The 15,907-nt window shown below is 39.4% G+C and overlaps 1 protein-coding gene across 3 annotated transcripts in view; it reads left to right on the forward strand.

Annotated features, from left to right (window-relative positions):
• Nucleotides 1–15,907, forward strand: part of trpm4a (transient receptor potential cation channel, subfamily M, member 4a) — a 90,161-nt gene that overhangs the window by 49,399 nt on the left and 24,855 nt on the right. For 2 of the 3 annotated variants that reach the window (XM_081609655.1, XM_008414995.3), the window contains 4 exons: nt 2,178–2,323; nt 3,537–3,649; nt 6,579–6,683; nt 6,777–6,826. In XM_081609655.1, coding sequence (XP_081465781.1) covers nt 2,178–2,323; nt 3,537–3,649; nt 6,579–6,683; nt 6,777–6,826 — 414 coding nt within the window. The remainder of the gene's footprint in view (nt 1–2,177; nt 2,324–3,536; nt 3,650–6,578; nt 6,684–6,776; nt 6,827–15,907) is intronic. The other variant, XM_008414996.3, reaches the window with a different exon arrangement.

The following is a 15,907-nucleotide window of genomic DNA, read 5'->3' on the forward strand; positions in this document are numbered from 1 at the left end:
GCATGAAGGGGACAGTCCCCACCAATATTTCCTGTATCTTTTTTCTTTGTGCCTGAATCAAAGCATTATTGTATTCAAAGCATTAACAACCAGGTATAGGGTTGCCACCCGTCCCTTAAAATACGGAATCGTCCCGTATTAGGCTGTTAAATATTTGTTCCGTATTTCTATAAATGTCCCATAGACATGCTTATCACACATCAAGACTACTTGTAACAATAATGACCAAAATAAAACACAGGATATATTACGGTCAGCTAAATTGTTGTGGTGTGAGCTAAAGCAGTGGCGGAGCTAGACTTTTAAAGTTGGGGGGGCTAAGTGGGGGCCAGAAATACACACACACACACACACCTATATATATATTGCGACAGACTGGCGACCTGTCCAGGGTGACCCCGCCTCTCGCCCGGAACATTAGCTGGAGATGGGCACCAGCAACCCTCCCAACCCCACTAAGGGACAAGGGTGCAAGAAAATGGATGGATAAAAAAAAATATATATATATATATATATATATATATATATATATATATATATATATATATATATATATATATATATATATATATATATATATTTGGTGATTTTTTTTTTAAACAACTGGAATTTTTAAGCCCCTCCGTCATTTTACAGGTTATAATTAATACCCCTGATACACAAAGCATCGGAGGTGGTGTCGTAAAGCGCTGGACTGTAGAGCAGCAGGGAAGTGTTCCTGGAGCGATGATTCATGCCCCTCTGTCTTGCAACCCAGCCGACAAGTCTGGGTTTGGCAATTGTCAGGAAAATGGTACTCGCCAAACTGGACTGTGTCAAAAATCAAGCTTTGTGCAGAGAGGATTATAGAGTGGCGGTTTTTCTTAGTTCCAATGAAAATAACTCTTGATCCATTGTCACGTACAACTTTTGGAAAATATCATTCGCCCTTGTGGGAAAATGTCTAGAGATTGCACCTTCCTGTGCACACCAGTACTGTTGCAAATGTGCAGATATTATTGACTTTATCCAAAGAGCTCATTGCAGAGGCAACTAAAATCAATCAATAAAAAAAATCCTTTCTGAATATCATCTCATGGGACTCTGAACTAAATGCGTCTTTCTGACCGGGAGCTGACAGTGTTATGGACCTGAGGCTTTCGAGCGTCTATTTAGGAAGCTCATTGCGAAATGGCGCCTTTAACTCCAGTCTCCAGTACTGAACAGAGAAAACTAAAGAGAATGCAACATTGTTTTAATCCATTTATAGTCTAAACAGAGGAGCCAGCAGTTTATTTTGTGGAAATAAATAAAGGTGCAGAAGTGAATTAGATCCATGCGCAGTGCACTGCATAACCAATACGGACTCGGCTCTGCCGCTGCGAAGAATTAAACTTAACTCGCCCTGCAGTTTTAGCAAATGGAGATGAAGATGCTACCCTCCCACACCCAGAAGGAGAGCGGCAGACATAAAATCTGTCCGTTTTGGAGAAGCGAAACCATTCAAAAATTAATAAATAAATAAAAACAAAAAATCCTGGCAAAAACGCACCACCGAACCACAGGGTAAAAAAAAACACTCGCAGAGTTCAATTGTTCAGTTTGGATCAGAATGCTAATTTTTTGAGAAGGACCTGTAGATTTATTAGCAGAGAGAATATATATATTTTACATATCCAAACACCAGCATCTCAGCTTTAAGCCACATTTTATAGAATCCAGTAATATCGATGATCACTCTACTGCCCCAAGCAGACCCAAAAAAGGTTTTGCGCCTTTATTATTTGCTATATTAAAGATGCATCATATCTCATCGGCTGTGTGTAATTCAGCAGGACAAAAGGTTTTGCCAACCAGCTGAGGGACAGCTGTGGAATCAGAATGACATAATAGAAAAATACAAAGTTTGTACTGACCAGGATTCATTTGGTTTACACAGAAATTACTTATTCTGTTTTTAGTCAATCAATCCATCAATCAATCACATTTTATTTGTATAGCGATTTTAGCATCAAAGCATTTCAAAGTGCTTTACATAATTGAAATAAAAACAGCATGTGACATTGAATAAACAGTGACAGATTTCAAAAAAAGAAAAACATTAAAACCTAACAAAATGAATCATAGATTTGAACTTGGTGTTAAACCGGCCAGCTTATATCCCAAACTTTCATGTTCTGTTTGTCCTGTATTTTCAGATGTATTTGCTGAGTGTTACCAAAGCAGTGAGAGCCGCTCCTTCACACTCCTTATAAGGAAATCTCCTGTGTGGGGCGGGGCTACATGTCTGGAGATGGCCACAGCAGCCGATGCCCGACTGTTCTTCAGCCATGATGGTGTTCAGGTAGAAAAATACATAGTTCCAAAAATCAGTGACTGAATCCCATGTTTTCTCCTTATGACGACAATGATTCCCACCATGCTTCCCTTGTGTTCCAAAGCCTAAGAAAGTATTTGCTCTATGCATAAATTTATCACCGTTTGGATGAGTACATTTCTCCCTTGTTTATGCCCATTACTCAAAGCTACTTAAAATCACTCTGTGTAAGAAATGCAGGTGCTCTATGTGAGAAATGATGGTGAAAATAAAGCAAACATGCACCAAATTCAAATCCAATCTGTTCTCAGTTTATTCCTACGTTGATTTTGCACTAAGAAAATTATGTTATTTAGTCAAATTATTCTAAGGATCAAAGTTCCCTGATTATCTTGTGTTTAACCTTTTTCAATACTATAGTCAACCTTCTTAGTACTGTATTCCACTCCTCCACAGAAACACAGGGATGTTAGAGGCAGCTGTTTCTACCATCCAGTAGCTTGTCACCATCAGTGTATGCGTGAATGGGTGAATGACTTCATGTAGTGTTTGGGGTCCTCTGGACTTGAGAAAGCACTATAAAAGTAAAAGCCATTTACCATTAGTACTCATTGCAACAAAGCTGTATTTTAGACAGAATACATTCTTGTCACACAATGTAGTTTGTTCACTTTAACAACAAAGTATGTGATCACAAACAGTGAAAACCAATCATAACTTAATAAGAAGGTAAAATATTCCTAACACCTGTTACTGAAATGGTTACTACAGAAGAGATGTTCAGATCTAATAAACAAAGATCTGAGTTTATTATCAACAAGTATGATAAACTCAGAAAGCTGGTATCATTATCAGATCTTTGTCTACATTTGGAAGTCTTGAATGGCTAAGTTATGCCCCAGATAACGGTACATAAATTACATATATGTATAGCTAATTGTATATGCTTGCATTGCAATAAAGTGCAAGCATTGCATAACTCCAACATCTCAGTTCCAACTGCCCTCCTCACACACAATAATAAGCATTGTCTATGTGTGTTTATGGTGGAAGAAATAAAAAAAAAAAATCATTACTTTGACTTGAGATTTGACTGAAATTTTTGGCCTACTTCACATTTGTCAGGCTTCCCAGTGTTATTATTATTATTGTTATTATTATTGCTGTAGATACAGACTGAATATCATCAGTCTGTCTTCTGTCTTTGATAACATCGTGACCTTGTGCTGCTCTGCGATAGTCTCTGTTGTCTGCGATATGGTGGGGTGACATGGAGAGGTCTACCGAGGTCTGGAAGCTGATTCTCTCTTTCTTCATGCCTCCGCTCATCTACACCGATCTGATCAGCTTCAGGTTAGTCTTCCCTTATTGCTCAGCAAAACTGAGAGCTTAATATCAAGGTTTGTGCTTGCATTAATATTTGATTTGAAATTGATGGTTTCTCTTCTCTTTTTTACTGTGAGAGAACAACACTTTATTGAGTTTGCTGAGGCTTTTTTTTTTTACATTGTAATGAAATAGAGAAGTAATGCATCAAATAGTTTTTCTCAAACAGAGTGTAAGTTTAGTTTTCCTCCATAAGTAATTGATTTGGAAATAAGAATTCATTGTTTTTGTCCTCAAAATTTGTGATTATGTATTTATAACCAAAGTCATTCTAATATTTTCACAACCAATGATGCATCTTTTTAGTTCAGTTGAATTTTCTCCAAGGCTCTTTCTCATATTACAGATTCTTAACAAAGGTCATTACATGTACACAGATGTCAGAGAAGAATAAATCAAGTCAAATGAAAATGAATGAAAATTGTTCTCATTAGAGTCCAGTTCATTCCAATTAGCATGTTGATAATGTTGAAATGGTCATTTTGAAGTTCTTGTACCCTAAATAAACAAGATTTCATCCCTCGTTCCTGAGTCTTGACTAATAGTACATCAAAGAACTCTGTTTTCTGTGTTTACGGATCTCTAGCTAAACTGATCGTACAGAGGGTGGCCATGTGTATATTACCTTAATCTTATTATTTTGAACTCGGGTAGGATTAGCCATAGGATATTACTGAAGATTATTTTGTCTCCCATAACATTGTAACAAGACACATTTAACATCTTGAACCTCAACTGCATTAGGCCTATGGAGGAATTTTTCTGCCATAATCCAAGAGCACACATTCTCAGTCTGAAAGCAGGATTTCCTGTCTTTTGTTCTCAAACGTTTAGTACTTTTGCTTACATTTTTATTTTGAAAGCAGGACTTCATTTCTTTTGTCTCAAAACTTATAATGCTTGTACTCAAAACTTCTCCTTGCGCTCAGACATACTCTCTGCTTGGACATTGCTCGCTTAAAATACATTTTCTGCTTGCTTCTGGAACAAAAATGCACCGTTGCCTGGCAACCTCCCAGCCAATAGAATGAAAGTGTTGTACTGGGTGTGTTCGTCTCCTTCTAGTGGGTGTGCCTGTGTGGCTACTATCAATTGCAGCAACCTGCGCCACCCACTGGATGTAGGGAGAAACAACGACCTCAGCTTTCTGCTTCATGTTGCACTAAACATCGGCCAGCAGTGTACTACTGATCGCTAACAGCCTTCTGATATTAGGGAGGAGTTTGTTCAACCAACTCCCTACATCAGGGAGTCAGTCAGTCAGTCCTCAAAGGCCAGCATCCTGCATGTTTTAGGTCTATTCCTGGTTTTACACACCTGCATCAAATGATGCTCATTAGAAGGCCTAAGCATAACACTGACTTGAGGAGGAGGTTGTGACAACCACTAGGCCCTCGAGGACCGACTGTGGACACCCCTGCCCTACATCCAAAGGGTTGCTACAATCAACACACAGGCACACCTGCTAGAAGGAAACAAACGCACCCAGTACAACACTTTCATTCTATTGGCTGAGAGGTTGCCAGGTGACGGTGCCAAAAGGCAGTTCCAAAGCAAACAGAGAATGCTTCGTAAGCAAGCTGAGAGTTCTGCAAGAGCGCGAGGAGAAAGGTTGGGGTAAACATTACAAGTTGTGAGATGAAAGACATGAAGTCCTGCTTTCAAAATGAAATTGTAAGCAAAAGTATTAAAAGTTTTGAGAAGAAAGACATGTAGTCCTGCTTTCAGACTGAAAATGTGTGCTGTCAAATTATAGCAGAAAAATTCCTCCATAAGGACCTGGTTTGACATCTATCCCCACTAAGCCTGGTTTAACCCTTGTAAAGTGGATAAATCAATATGCAGATCACGGTATGTCAAGCCTAGCTTTATCTTTTATCCAGAGGCCTGCTGCACAAAACCAGGATAGCGGATATTTGAATATCCTGGCTGTAAGTTCTGTCAGGTTGGATGGTAAATGTTGGTGGAGCCATTTTCAGGTCTCTCCAGAGATGCTCAATTGTATTTAGGTCAGGCCTCTGGCTGGGCCAGTCAAGAATGGTCACAGAGTTATTCTAAAGCCACTCCTTTGTTATTCTAGCTGTGTGCTTCGGATCATTGTCTTGTTGAAAGGTGAACCTTCGACCCCGTCTGAGGTCCTGAGCACTTAGGTTTTCTTCCAGGATATCTGTACTAGCCGCATTCAACTTTCTTTCAATTGCAACAGTCATCCTGTCCCTGCAGCTGAAAAATACCCCCAAAACATGATGCTGCCACTGTCATGTTTCACTGTTGGGATTGTATTGGGCAGGTGATCAGCAGTGCCAGGTTAGAATTAACGCTCAATATTAAAGTTCAATATTTGTCTCTATAGACAATTGTGTGCCTTTCCTAATCAAGTCCAATCAGTTTAATTAAACATACACTGGACTCCAATGACGGAGTAAAACCATCTCAAGGAGGATCAGAAGAAATGGACAGCATGCGAGTTAAATATGAGTGTCTGAATACTTATGAGCATGTGATATTTCATTTTTTCTTTTTTAGTAAATTTGCAAAGATTTCAGTTTTTTTCTGTCAAGATGTGATGCTGAGTGTACATTCATAAAAAATAACATTAACTTTTTGTTTCATTGCATGGTGGCAATGAAACTGAAGAATTTAAAAGGGTCTGAATGCTGTCTGTACCTGCTGAAAAGCATAGACAAAAACATGTTTGTGCTTTTCCTGCTTAGTGCTGCTCTTACTCCTCTTTCTGCTCTCTTGATTGGCTAGCAGTCCTTCATTCATGGTCTTTATTTTGTCATCTCTGGAAGAATGTGAAAGGGAGATATTACAACAACGGGGTTTAGTTCTTGTGATATTTTTTCCTCAGTAGACCCTTAAAAGCAGATGTGATGTTTTTTTGTGTGTTCAGGGAACCAGAAGAGGAGATCAAACCTTCTGCAGTTCACATCAGAGACAATGACAGCGTAGAGGGGAATGATGCCACTGTCTTCTCCATTGCCGACATCATACAAAAGTAAAATCAAACAATATATAAATCAAACTACTGTGTTTGATAATTATATTATTATTTGTAACAATAAAAAAAAAATGCTTGTTTTAACTGCAGTGAGGAAGAAATGGAAGAATTGAAGACCCTGAAGGAAAACTTAAAAGGCAGTATGTGTGTTCCAGTATTTGAAAGGCATGTGCTAATGATGTAAAAAGAAAAACAATCACAATATAGAACTGCAGAGGTTAGCAAAAGCCAACAAATAAAAAATAAACAAGTCATGAATAAGTTAAGACTTCAACTCAAATATTGTTCTTTTTTAATTATTATTATTATTATTATTATTTTTACAAGAAACATACTCTGGCTCAGGACAATGTTAAAATTGCCAGAAGATGTCAGGGAAACATTCATACAGCATATTTTGCCTCACAAGGTAAGAGTGTGATGACCAAGGGCACAGGAACAAGTTTATCAATGGGGCGAAACGCATATCGGAAACCTGACAAATCCATAAATAACTTGAGCAGAAATGTTACAATGGTTTCATCAACACATTACTTAGTAAAGCATTACTCTAATCTAATACATTAGATTAGTAGCAACTATTCTAGTAACAAGTAGTACTTACTTGTTACTATTTACAATCCAATAATCAGAGACAAAATAAGTCATTTTCTATGCTTCTCTCATGCAGTAGTTTAATGCAATGAGGAGAGAGGGTGAATGCCACCTAGTGAAGTATGGATTTTTCATTGAATAATCAAGTTACTTTTTTTAAAGTAACTATCCCATCCCTGGTAATAAATTAATTGCAGTGTCTATCATATATATGTAAATATACGTTTATCTAAAGGTGGCAAATTGCTCAAAAAAACGTCATTTCCATTTCCTCTTGAACAAAATGACTTCAGTCTTTAATCAAGCAAACTGTCTGCACACTCACTTTATCATTTGCCTCACAACTAGCAAGCTAAATAGTCAGGTAGAACACACAAGTTTGCTAGCAGCATTTTGTATGTATTTTATTGGTCAAAATGTATTTACATATGTTGACCATAAAAGAGATAGTAACATGCTCCTAAACGTACAAAATATAAAATGGCTTCAGAGATGAACATCTAAGGTACAGCTGCACAGCATAAAATTTTTAGATCCAAACAGGAAGAATAAATTCACTACAGAGAAGCATTTCACTATATAAATGGACAGAACGCTAGTGGGGTGTTTTACTGCAGCTAATAACCTGATCATAACCATTACCGGCCAGTGCAATGACCTTTGATTCCCCAGTTTCAACTGCCCAGTCGTCAAACGAGGTGGGGGGATCATCGAGAGAGAATTTACTAGTCTAACCATGACTTTATAACAGATAGGTACATATGTACGTATTTAGACTAATTTAACATAAAGCATGGATACCTTAACAGAGGTGTAGTGCAATAAATTCACTTGAAGTGATTACTAACAGCAAATTTTAACTACATAACTCTAACATTCTTGCAATCATTTCCAATATTGAACATTTTCACATTTTGGCTACAACTCTCCTAGATAGTATTTAATGAAGATGTCAAGTTATTTATAAAAAAAATGTAAATGGTATCAATAGCTGTTTTCTAACTCTTCTATTTGTTTTCCCTTTCTTATTACGTTTTATATTGAAATTCACGACTCTTCTTATTACTAAAATATCTCAGAAAGTCTCCATTATTAATTCCACAGCGTCGTCATTCCTGTGTTATCACAGTATTTTTCTGACTGCCTGCTAGCTTAGTGTTAGCTTCCCCTTTCCTCACACACACCTGCCTGATGAAACGCTCCCTCTTCATGAACATTTCCCTCCTTCTCATGAATTTGCTCCAGCGGGTAAAGTTTGTGTGGTAAACATAACAGTTTGACACATTTTTCTGAATGGGCTTATGTGCTTTTTTGCTTTTGTTGTCATAGTTGTTCTGACTCGCCTCGTCTCGTATCCGCTCACTTTTCTCAATGACGCTATTTATAACCTTAGTGGAGAGGGCGGGCCAAGTGGGACTGAGGGATTTCATTGGATAAGCCCAATGTCTGTCAATAAAATCTACCAATGGGCTGTCGCGGTCAATAAAAATTATATAGAATATACTATTTTTGTTAAATTATGACAGCGTAGGGCCGCCAGGTATGGACAATAAATGCATCAGTCTGTAGTCCAGACGGTCAGTCCTCCCCTGGACAGAAGTTCAAACTGAATCCAGCCTTTTTTTTCTGTTCAAATTGCCAACCCACCACAATGGCGGGTGCGTTGCTCTGATTTACCACTTCCGCCAGTGGCGGGTGCTAATTTCCATCTCTGCTATTAACATTCAATTTTAGTAAGTTACCTGGACTTTGTGAATGAAAAGTCTCACTCTACTTGAGCTTTGTTAATTTAGAAAGAGGTTTTTTTTTGTTTTTTTTTTGACAATTGCAATTTTTTTTTCTTTCAATTTTGGAATGTACTTTAACAATACTGCATCCAAGTACAAGTGCACTCTGGCTTATCGGATCAAAATCATGGCTTTCTATGAGGAGGTTAGGTAATAACAAAAAAAAATTCAAATAATATTTTGATGAATCCTGCCCTATTTATCTTGGGATTATATCCCAGTGGTCGTAAATATAGCCAGAAGAACCATATTGGCATAGATATGCTTTTATTGTGTGCCAAACAGAAAATCTATTGCAGTTTTATGGAATATACAACTTTCCTGTAAAGTGAGAACCCTGTCAACACAGTTAAAAAATGTTTTATGCAATATTCAGTTCGATTCAAATAAAAAAATTCATTATTCTCAAAGAGAAATTAAATAATAAATACATAAATAACTACAGTGACATGTAAACAAAATGACAATGACTGACTTGAGTGCATAGTGAGGTAAACAGTCTTTGTCAGATAGATATTTACACACTTTTATCATCAGTTAAGATAGTTTGACCACTTTTCTGAGAAATGCATGGAGAGAAGAATTCCTTATAACTGTGTGTGTGTGTGCGCGTGTGTGTGTGTGTGTGTGTGTGTGTGTGTGTGTGTGTGTGTGTGTGCGTGTGCGTGTGTGTGTATGCGTGTGTGTGTGTGTGTGTCTAATAAGTTGTTTCTCACCAGTGTTACCACATTGGCACTGCAGCCAGCAATGGGACTGGCTGCAGTTGTGGTTAAAATGTACAGTGGCGGACTTCCGGTTTGAGCAGAGCCATGTGAGGACACGTTGAACTGAGCTCCGACTGGACCCTCAATTTTGGCACAAAAAAACACAATTTCAGCGCTGGTCTTGCATTAGACTAAGATCATTACTACTTAAGGGAGCAAAAAGGCAGGCATACACCAGCAATATGCCCAAACAGCGTAACCCCCAAGTCGAACCTCAGGAAGCTAATGCTAGCGGCCATGATGAAGTGCTGACTGCTATTGGTGGACTGCGCGGTGAACTGATGGCCACGCTAACAACTACGGCAAAGGTACACACGGATAAACTTCAAGAATTACAAAGTGCACTGGGAAAGATAGAATCCAAAATAGATGACACCATGGGCCGCGTTGCGGAACTTGAGACTGCTGCTGCGGCCCACTCGGATTCGATCCATGCTATGGATGTAGACATATCGGCCACGAAACAAGAGCTAGCAACCCTGAAAACTCGCTGCGAACCTGAAGGCCAGATCCCGTCGCTGCAATCTGCGTATCGTGGGTGTAAAAGAGGGGCGCGAAGATGGGAAGCTTATGTCAGGCTTTGTGGCTGAACTTCTGAAGGAGACATTACAGCTTGCTTCAACTCCACTCCTGGACCGGGCACACCGCACTCTGCGCAGTAAACCAGTCGGCGGAAATGCGCCTCCACGAGCCATCGTGATCAAATGCCACTACTTCAACGAGAAGGAGGCTATTTGGAGGAAAGCAACAGGGGGTAAACGACTTACCACCAAGGACGGCGACAAGATTTTGGTTCTCCCCGATTATACCATGGCTGTCAGTAAACAACGTGCAGCTTTTAACGAGGTCAGGTCTCTCCTGCGGGGTCTTGAGCGTGTATGGCCTTCTTTTTCCGGCTACGCTCAGGATCACCACCCCGGAGGGTGAAGAGCATCGCTTCAAAGACCCTTTAAAAGCAAAAGAGTTCATATCCACAAAGCTCTCTCCGGGGAAATGAGTATTGTCCTGGCCGGACGAGCATGACCGCTACACAGTTGAAGGGTTTTGTTCTTTCTTTCAATCAATGGGGATCCAGTCGGGTCCAGGCTGTCATGGTATGCGGATACACTTTTGGGTGTAGAAACTGTAAATACCGGAATTCTGTGGGAAGCTCACATGGAGCTCCCTTCCCCCCCTACCCGTTCCTGAGATTTAATGTTTTAATTTGGATCTGTTTGAGGGGGGTCATGAGTACGTCAGTTTATGTGTTCCAAGAGTTATGGAGTTTGAGGATTTTGAATATGTTTTTTGGTTTGTTTAATTTCACACATCCATTATTATATTCAGTGTATTTTCTCTGTTTTACATGGTTGGCTGCTTTTGTTGCATGTGATGCTGAACCGGGATTTGACAAATATACAAGATGGCTTTACAACTTTATTAATTCAAAGAGATATGAGTGTTTGCAATAGGTTTGAACCAGGAGTAGAATGGGTCAGTTGGAATGTGAGGGGTTTCAATAATATAATTAAAAGAAACAAAGTATTTATACATCTAAATAAGTTGAAGACCAAGATAGCATATTTGCAAGAGACGCATCTGTTAAACAAAGAACATAACGGGCTTAAAAAAGGAGGTTTCACCCGGGTATACCACTCTAACTTTAATGCTAGAGGCCGTGGGGTAGCCATCCTTATGCACAGGGATGTTTCTTTTGAAGAAACTTCCGTCATCAGAGATAGGGATGGTCGCTTCATTATTGTACAAGGTAATCTATTCAATATTCCTGTTGTTCTTGCTAATATTTATGCTCCAAATTGGGACGATATGCAATTCTTTAAAAACATGTTTTCGCTTCTCCCATGTTTGGACTTGCACAATGTAATCATAGGTGGGGACTTTAATTGTGTTTTGGACTCTTCTATTGATAGATCAAATCCCATACAGAGGACTGGCCAATTGAGCAACAAAGCAGCTCATTGCATCAACTCATTCATGCAGACGTACGGCGTAGCTGATCCTTGGAGAGTTAAAAATCCAACCTTGAAAAAGTTTTCATTTTTCTCCCCCCCACACAAGTCTTATTCAAGAATCGACTACTTCTTATTGGACCTTAAACTCATGCATATGGTGGCTTCAGTTGATTATGGAGCCATAGTCATTTCAGACCACAGCCCTGTTATAATGAAAATGCATTTCACTGGCTACACAACACCTCGAAAAAACTGGAGGTTTAATGCCAGATTATTGACAGAACAAAAATGTGTGGATTACATTAACACTCACATAGATGTATTTTTTGAGACCAACAGCTCTCCGGACATTAGTTATGGAACACTGTGGGAAACATTTAAGGCATACATTAGAGGGCAAATTATATCCTACAGCGCAAACGACAAAAAAAATAAGTTTCAACGCATGTCTGAAATTAGTGACAGGCTATTGACCAGTGTCAATCATCCGCAGCTTCAGACATCCACTGGGAAGAGAGAGCGCTCCTTCAAGCAGAATTCGATCTCATTATGAATGAAAAAGCGATAGAAATGCAGCTAAATCTGAATCAACAACACTTTGTTCATGGTGAAAGAGCAGGTAGGATGTTAAGTCATCAGCTAAAACAAAAGACTGCAGCAAGATTCATTTCAGCTCTCAAAGATGAGGGAGGGGAAATAATCACAGACCAAAAGAAGATCAATATGCAGTTTGTGTCATTTTATAAAGAATTATACTCTTCGGACAGTTCAGATCCAAACATGATACATAACTTTTTCAAGCATTTGAGGTTGCCTACGTTGCAAGAGTCAGACAGGACCACTATTGAAGGGGACATACAACTGGTAGAAATTGACCAGGCAATTCGGAAAATGAGAACGGGAAAGTCTCCAGGCCCTGATGGCTTCCCGATCGAGTTTTACAGATGCTTCTCTGCTAAGCTTTTGCCCCACCTATGTAACGTCTATACAGAAGCATTTAGAAAGAAGGCTCTTCCACCTACAATGACACAGGCTATATAAGATCCACTCATATGCGAATCTTACCATCCTATAAGCCTACTCTGTGGTGACTATAAAATACTCACTAGGATTCTGGCAGACAGATTGGAGAAAGTGCTCGACAAGATTATTCACCAGGACCAAACTGGGTTCATGAAGGGCAGAAAACTTTATAGTAATCCTCGTCGTTTGTTCAATATAATGTATTTGCCAGGCAGAGATATTGTGCCAGAGGTCATCATGTCATTAGATGCTCAAAAAGCATTTGATAGAATTGAACATAGTTATTTGGTGAAGGCTCTTGAACATTTTGGGTTTGGGCCGTGTTTCCGTTCATGGATAGAACTTATTTATAGATCTCCACTGGCTGCAGTTCAGACAAATAGTATCGTGTCAGGTTATTTTCCTCTTTCTCGTGGGACGAGACAGGGATGCCCTTTATCCCCACTGCTGTTTAACGTAGCTATAGAACCTCTAGCTGTTGCACTCAGGAACGATCCAGGGGTGATAGGAATAAGTAGAGCAGGACGAATCCATACTGTGTCATTATATGCTGATGACCTTCTCTTTCTGGCTGACCCATGCAAATCCATGCCTAAAGCTATAAAATGCAGAGGAATTTGGGAGGATATCGGGATACTTGATTAATAGATCAAAATGCCTTATTTTTCCTGTCAATGATAAAGCCAACAAGATGCCCCTAAACTCTCTTCCGCTTACAGTGAGTCCTGACAAATTTACGTATTTAGGAGTGAACATAACCAGAAATTATAAAGATCTATTCAAGCATAACTTTGTTACTGCCTTCAATCAGTTTAAGCAGGATATGGAACGCTGGTCATCTCTCCCTCTGTCTCTGGCAGGAAGAATAAATTCAGTTAAAATGGTTATAATGCCTAAATTGTTATTCCTTTTTCAGGCAATTCCAATATTCATTCCTAAATCATTTTTTAAAAAGCTAGACAAGATAACCTCAATGTACATTTGGAATAAAAAGATTCCTCGTATCAGAAAAGAGTTTTTAGAGAGGCGACGAGAGGAGGGGGGACTGGCCTTGCCTAATTATATGCACTTTTATTGGGCTGCTAATGTCTCTAAACTTTTTTTCTGGTTTAAGTCTGCAGAAAATGAGGCGGTGCCCATTTGGTCACTGATGGAACAAAACTCTTGTAAATCTGGTCCGTTGGCCTCAGTTGTTTGCTCGCCACTGCCACTAGATAAACGACTAATTACAATTAACCCAGTTACTTTGGGGGTAATTAGGATCTGGGAACAGCTTAGGATCCATTTCAAACAAAAACAAGGTCTCCTAGCAGCTCCCATATCAATGAATGCTTTGCTCCCTCCTTCTCTAATTGACTCCGCTTTCCATGCCTGGGCAAATAAAGGGATAAGGACTGTAGGAGACCTGTTCAAAGACGGGCATCTTGTGTCCTTTCAACAGCTGCAGAAATCATTTGGCCTACCTTCTTCGAACTTTTTTAGGTATCTGCAGTTGCAGAGTTTTGTTAAAAAACACTTCTCACAGACGCTCCAGACTCCAGCCTCCAGTTGGATTGACGAGTGCCTGGAGGTGGACCCCAAGCAGAGAGGGGCCACATCGAAGGTATACGCATTAATTCATACAGCGGCTGCACCCTCATTAGACAAAATTAAAGAACAGTGGCAGCTGGAGATGAGATTGAGAATAACTGAGTTAGAGTGGCAGCAGGCAACAAGGCTTATTCATGATTCATCAATATGTATCAGACATGGTTTAATACAATTTAAGGTGGTTCATAGACTTCATTTGTCAAACAGTAAACTCGCAAAGTTGTTTCCAGGATTGGATGAGGCGTGCCCAAGATGTAAAAGCGAGAAAGGCACTCTTGGTCATATGTTCTGGGAATGCCAAAAACTGCAGACCTTCCGGAGAGCTATCTTTAAGACCCTGTCGGAAGTGTGGATTATTAATATTCCGCCGAACCCTCTTTCTGCAATATTTGGGGTTGTTCCTCGGACATGTTGTGTGTCCACCCGACAAGCTTCAGCTGTAGCCTTTTCCACATTGGTTGCTCGTCGACTCATACTTCTATCATGGAAAAAAGAGTCACCTCCTTCCCATAAACAATGGATTATGGGAAGGAGAATTGCTTTCAATTCTCAAAGTTGAACAACAGAGATATGTGGTGCGGGGTTCTGCGGACAAATTTTACAAAGTGTGGCGGCCATTCTTGTGTCACATTGAGGGACAGTTTTATAGTATTTTATATTTATATTATATATTTTTATATAGACAGTTTTTGTACAAATGTCTGTATTTTATAAAATACAGACAGTTTTCTCTGTATTTTGCTCCATCCATCTTCACACCAACCATCTTGCTGAAGAGAAGCATCACGAGGCCATGATGCTGCCACCACTATATTTGACAGTGGGGATGGTGTGTTCAGAGTGATGTGCAGTGTTAGTTCTCCATCACGCACAGCGTTTTGCATTTTGGCCAAAATGTTCAATTTTGTTGTGATGTGACCACAGCTCCTTCTTCCACATGTATACTTATGGTTTTCTTTAACAATGACTTGTTCTTGCTACTCTTCCATATAGACCACATATTTGTAGTGATGACTAATAGTTGTTCTGTGGACAGATTCCCCCTGAGCTGAGGATGATCTGGTCCAGAGTCACCATGGGCCTCTTGGCTGCATCTTTGATCAGAGCTCTGCTTGTTAAGCCTGGAAATTTAGGTAGACAGCCTTGTCTTGTAGGTTTACAGTTAGGCCAGACTCTTTCTTGATAAATCTTTCTCTAGCCTAAGTCTGCTTTAGACTTCTCTACAGCTTTCTCCCTGACATGTCTGCTGTGTTCCTTTGACTTCATGATGCTGTTTGCTCCCCAGTATTTCTCCAAACCTCTGAGGTGTCAGATCAGCTGGATTTGTTCTGACATTAGATCACACACAGGTGGATTATGTTTAGTCATTAGCAGTCATCAGGCAACCTGTTGGAATTAGTTGCACTCAAAGGAAAGGAATACTTTTGCACACCACACTTTTCAGTTTTTTATTTGCATAAGTGTTTTGAATCATGAATAATTTTCTTTCTACTTTACAATAACACACTTTG

This window comes from Poecilia reticulata, chromosome 8 (genome assembly GCF_904066995.2).
Source record: "Poecilia reticulata chromosome 8, P_reticulata-male-v2, whole genome shotgun sequence".
In the NCBI taxonomy this organism is placed as follows: domain Eukaryota; kingdom Metazoa; phylum Chordata; class Actinopteri; order Cyprinodontiformes; family Poeciliidae; genus Poecilia; species Poecilia reticulata.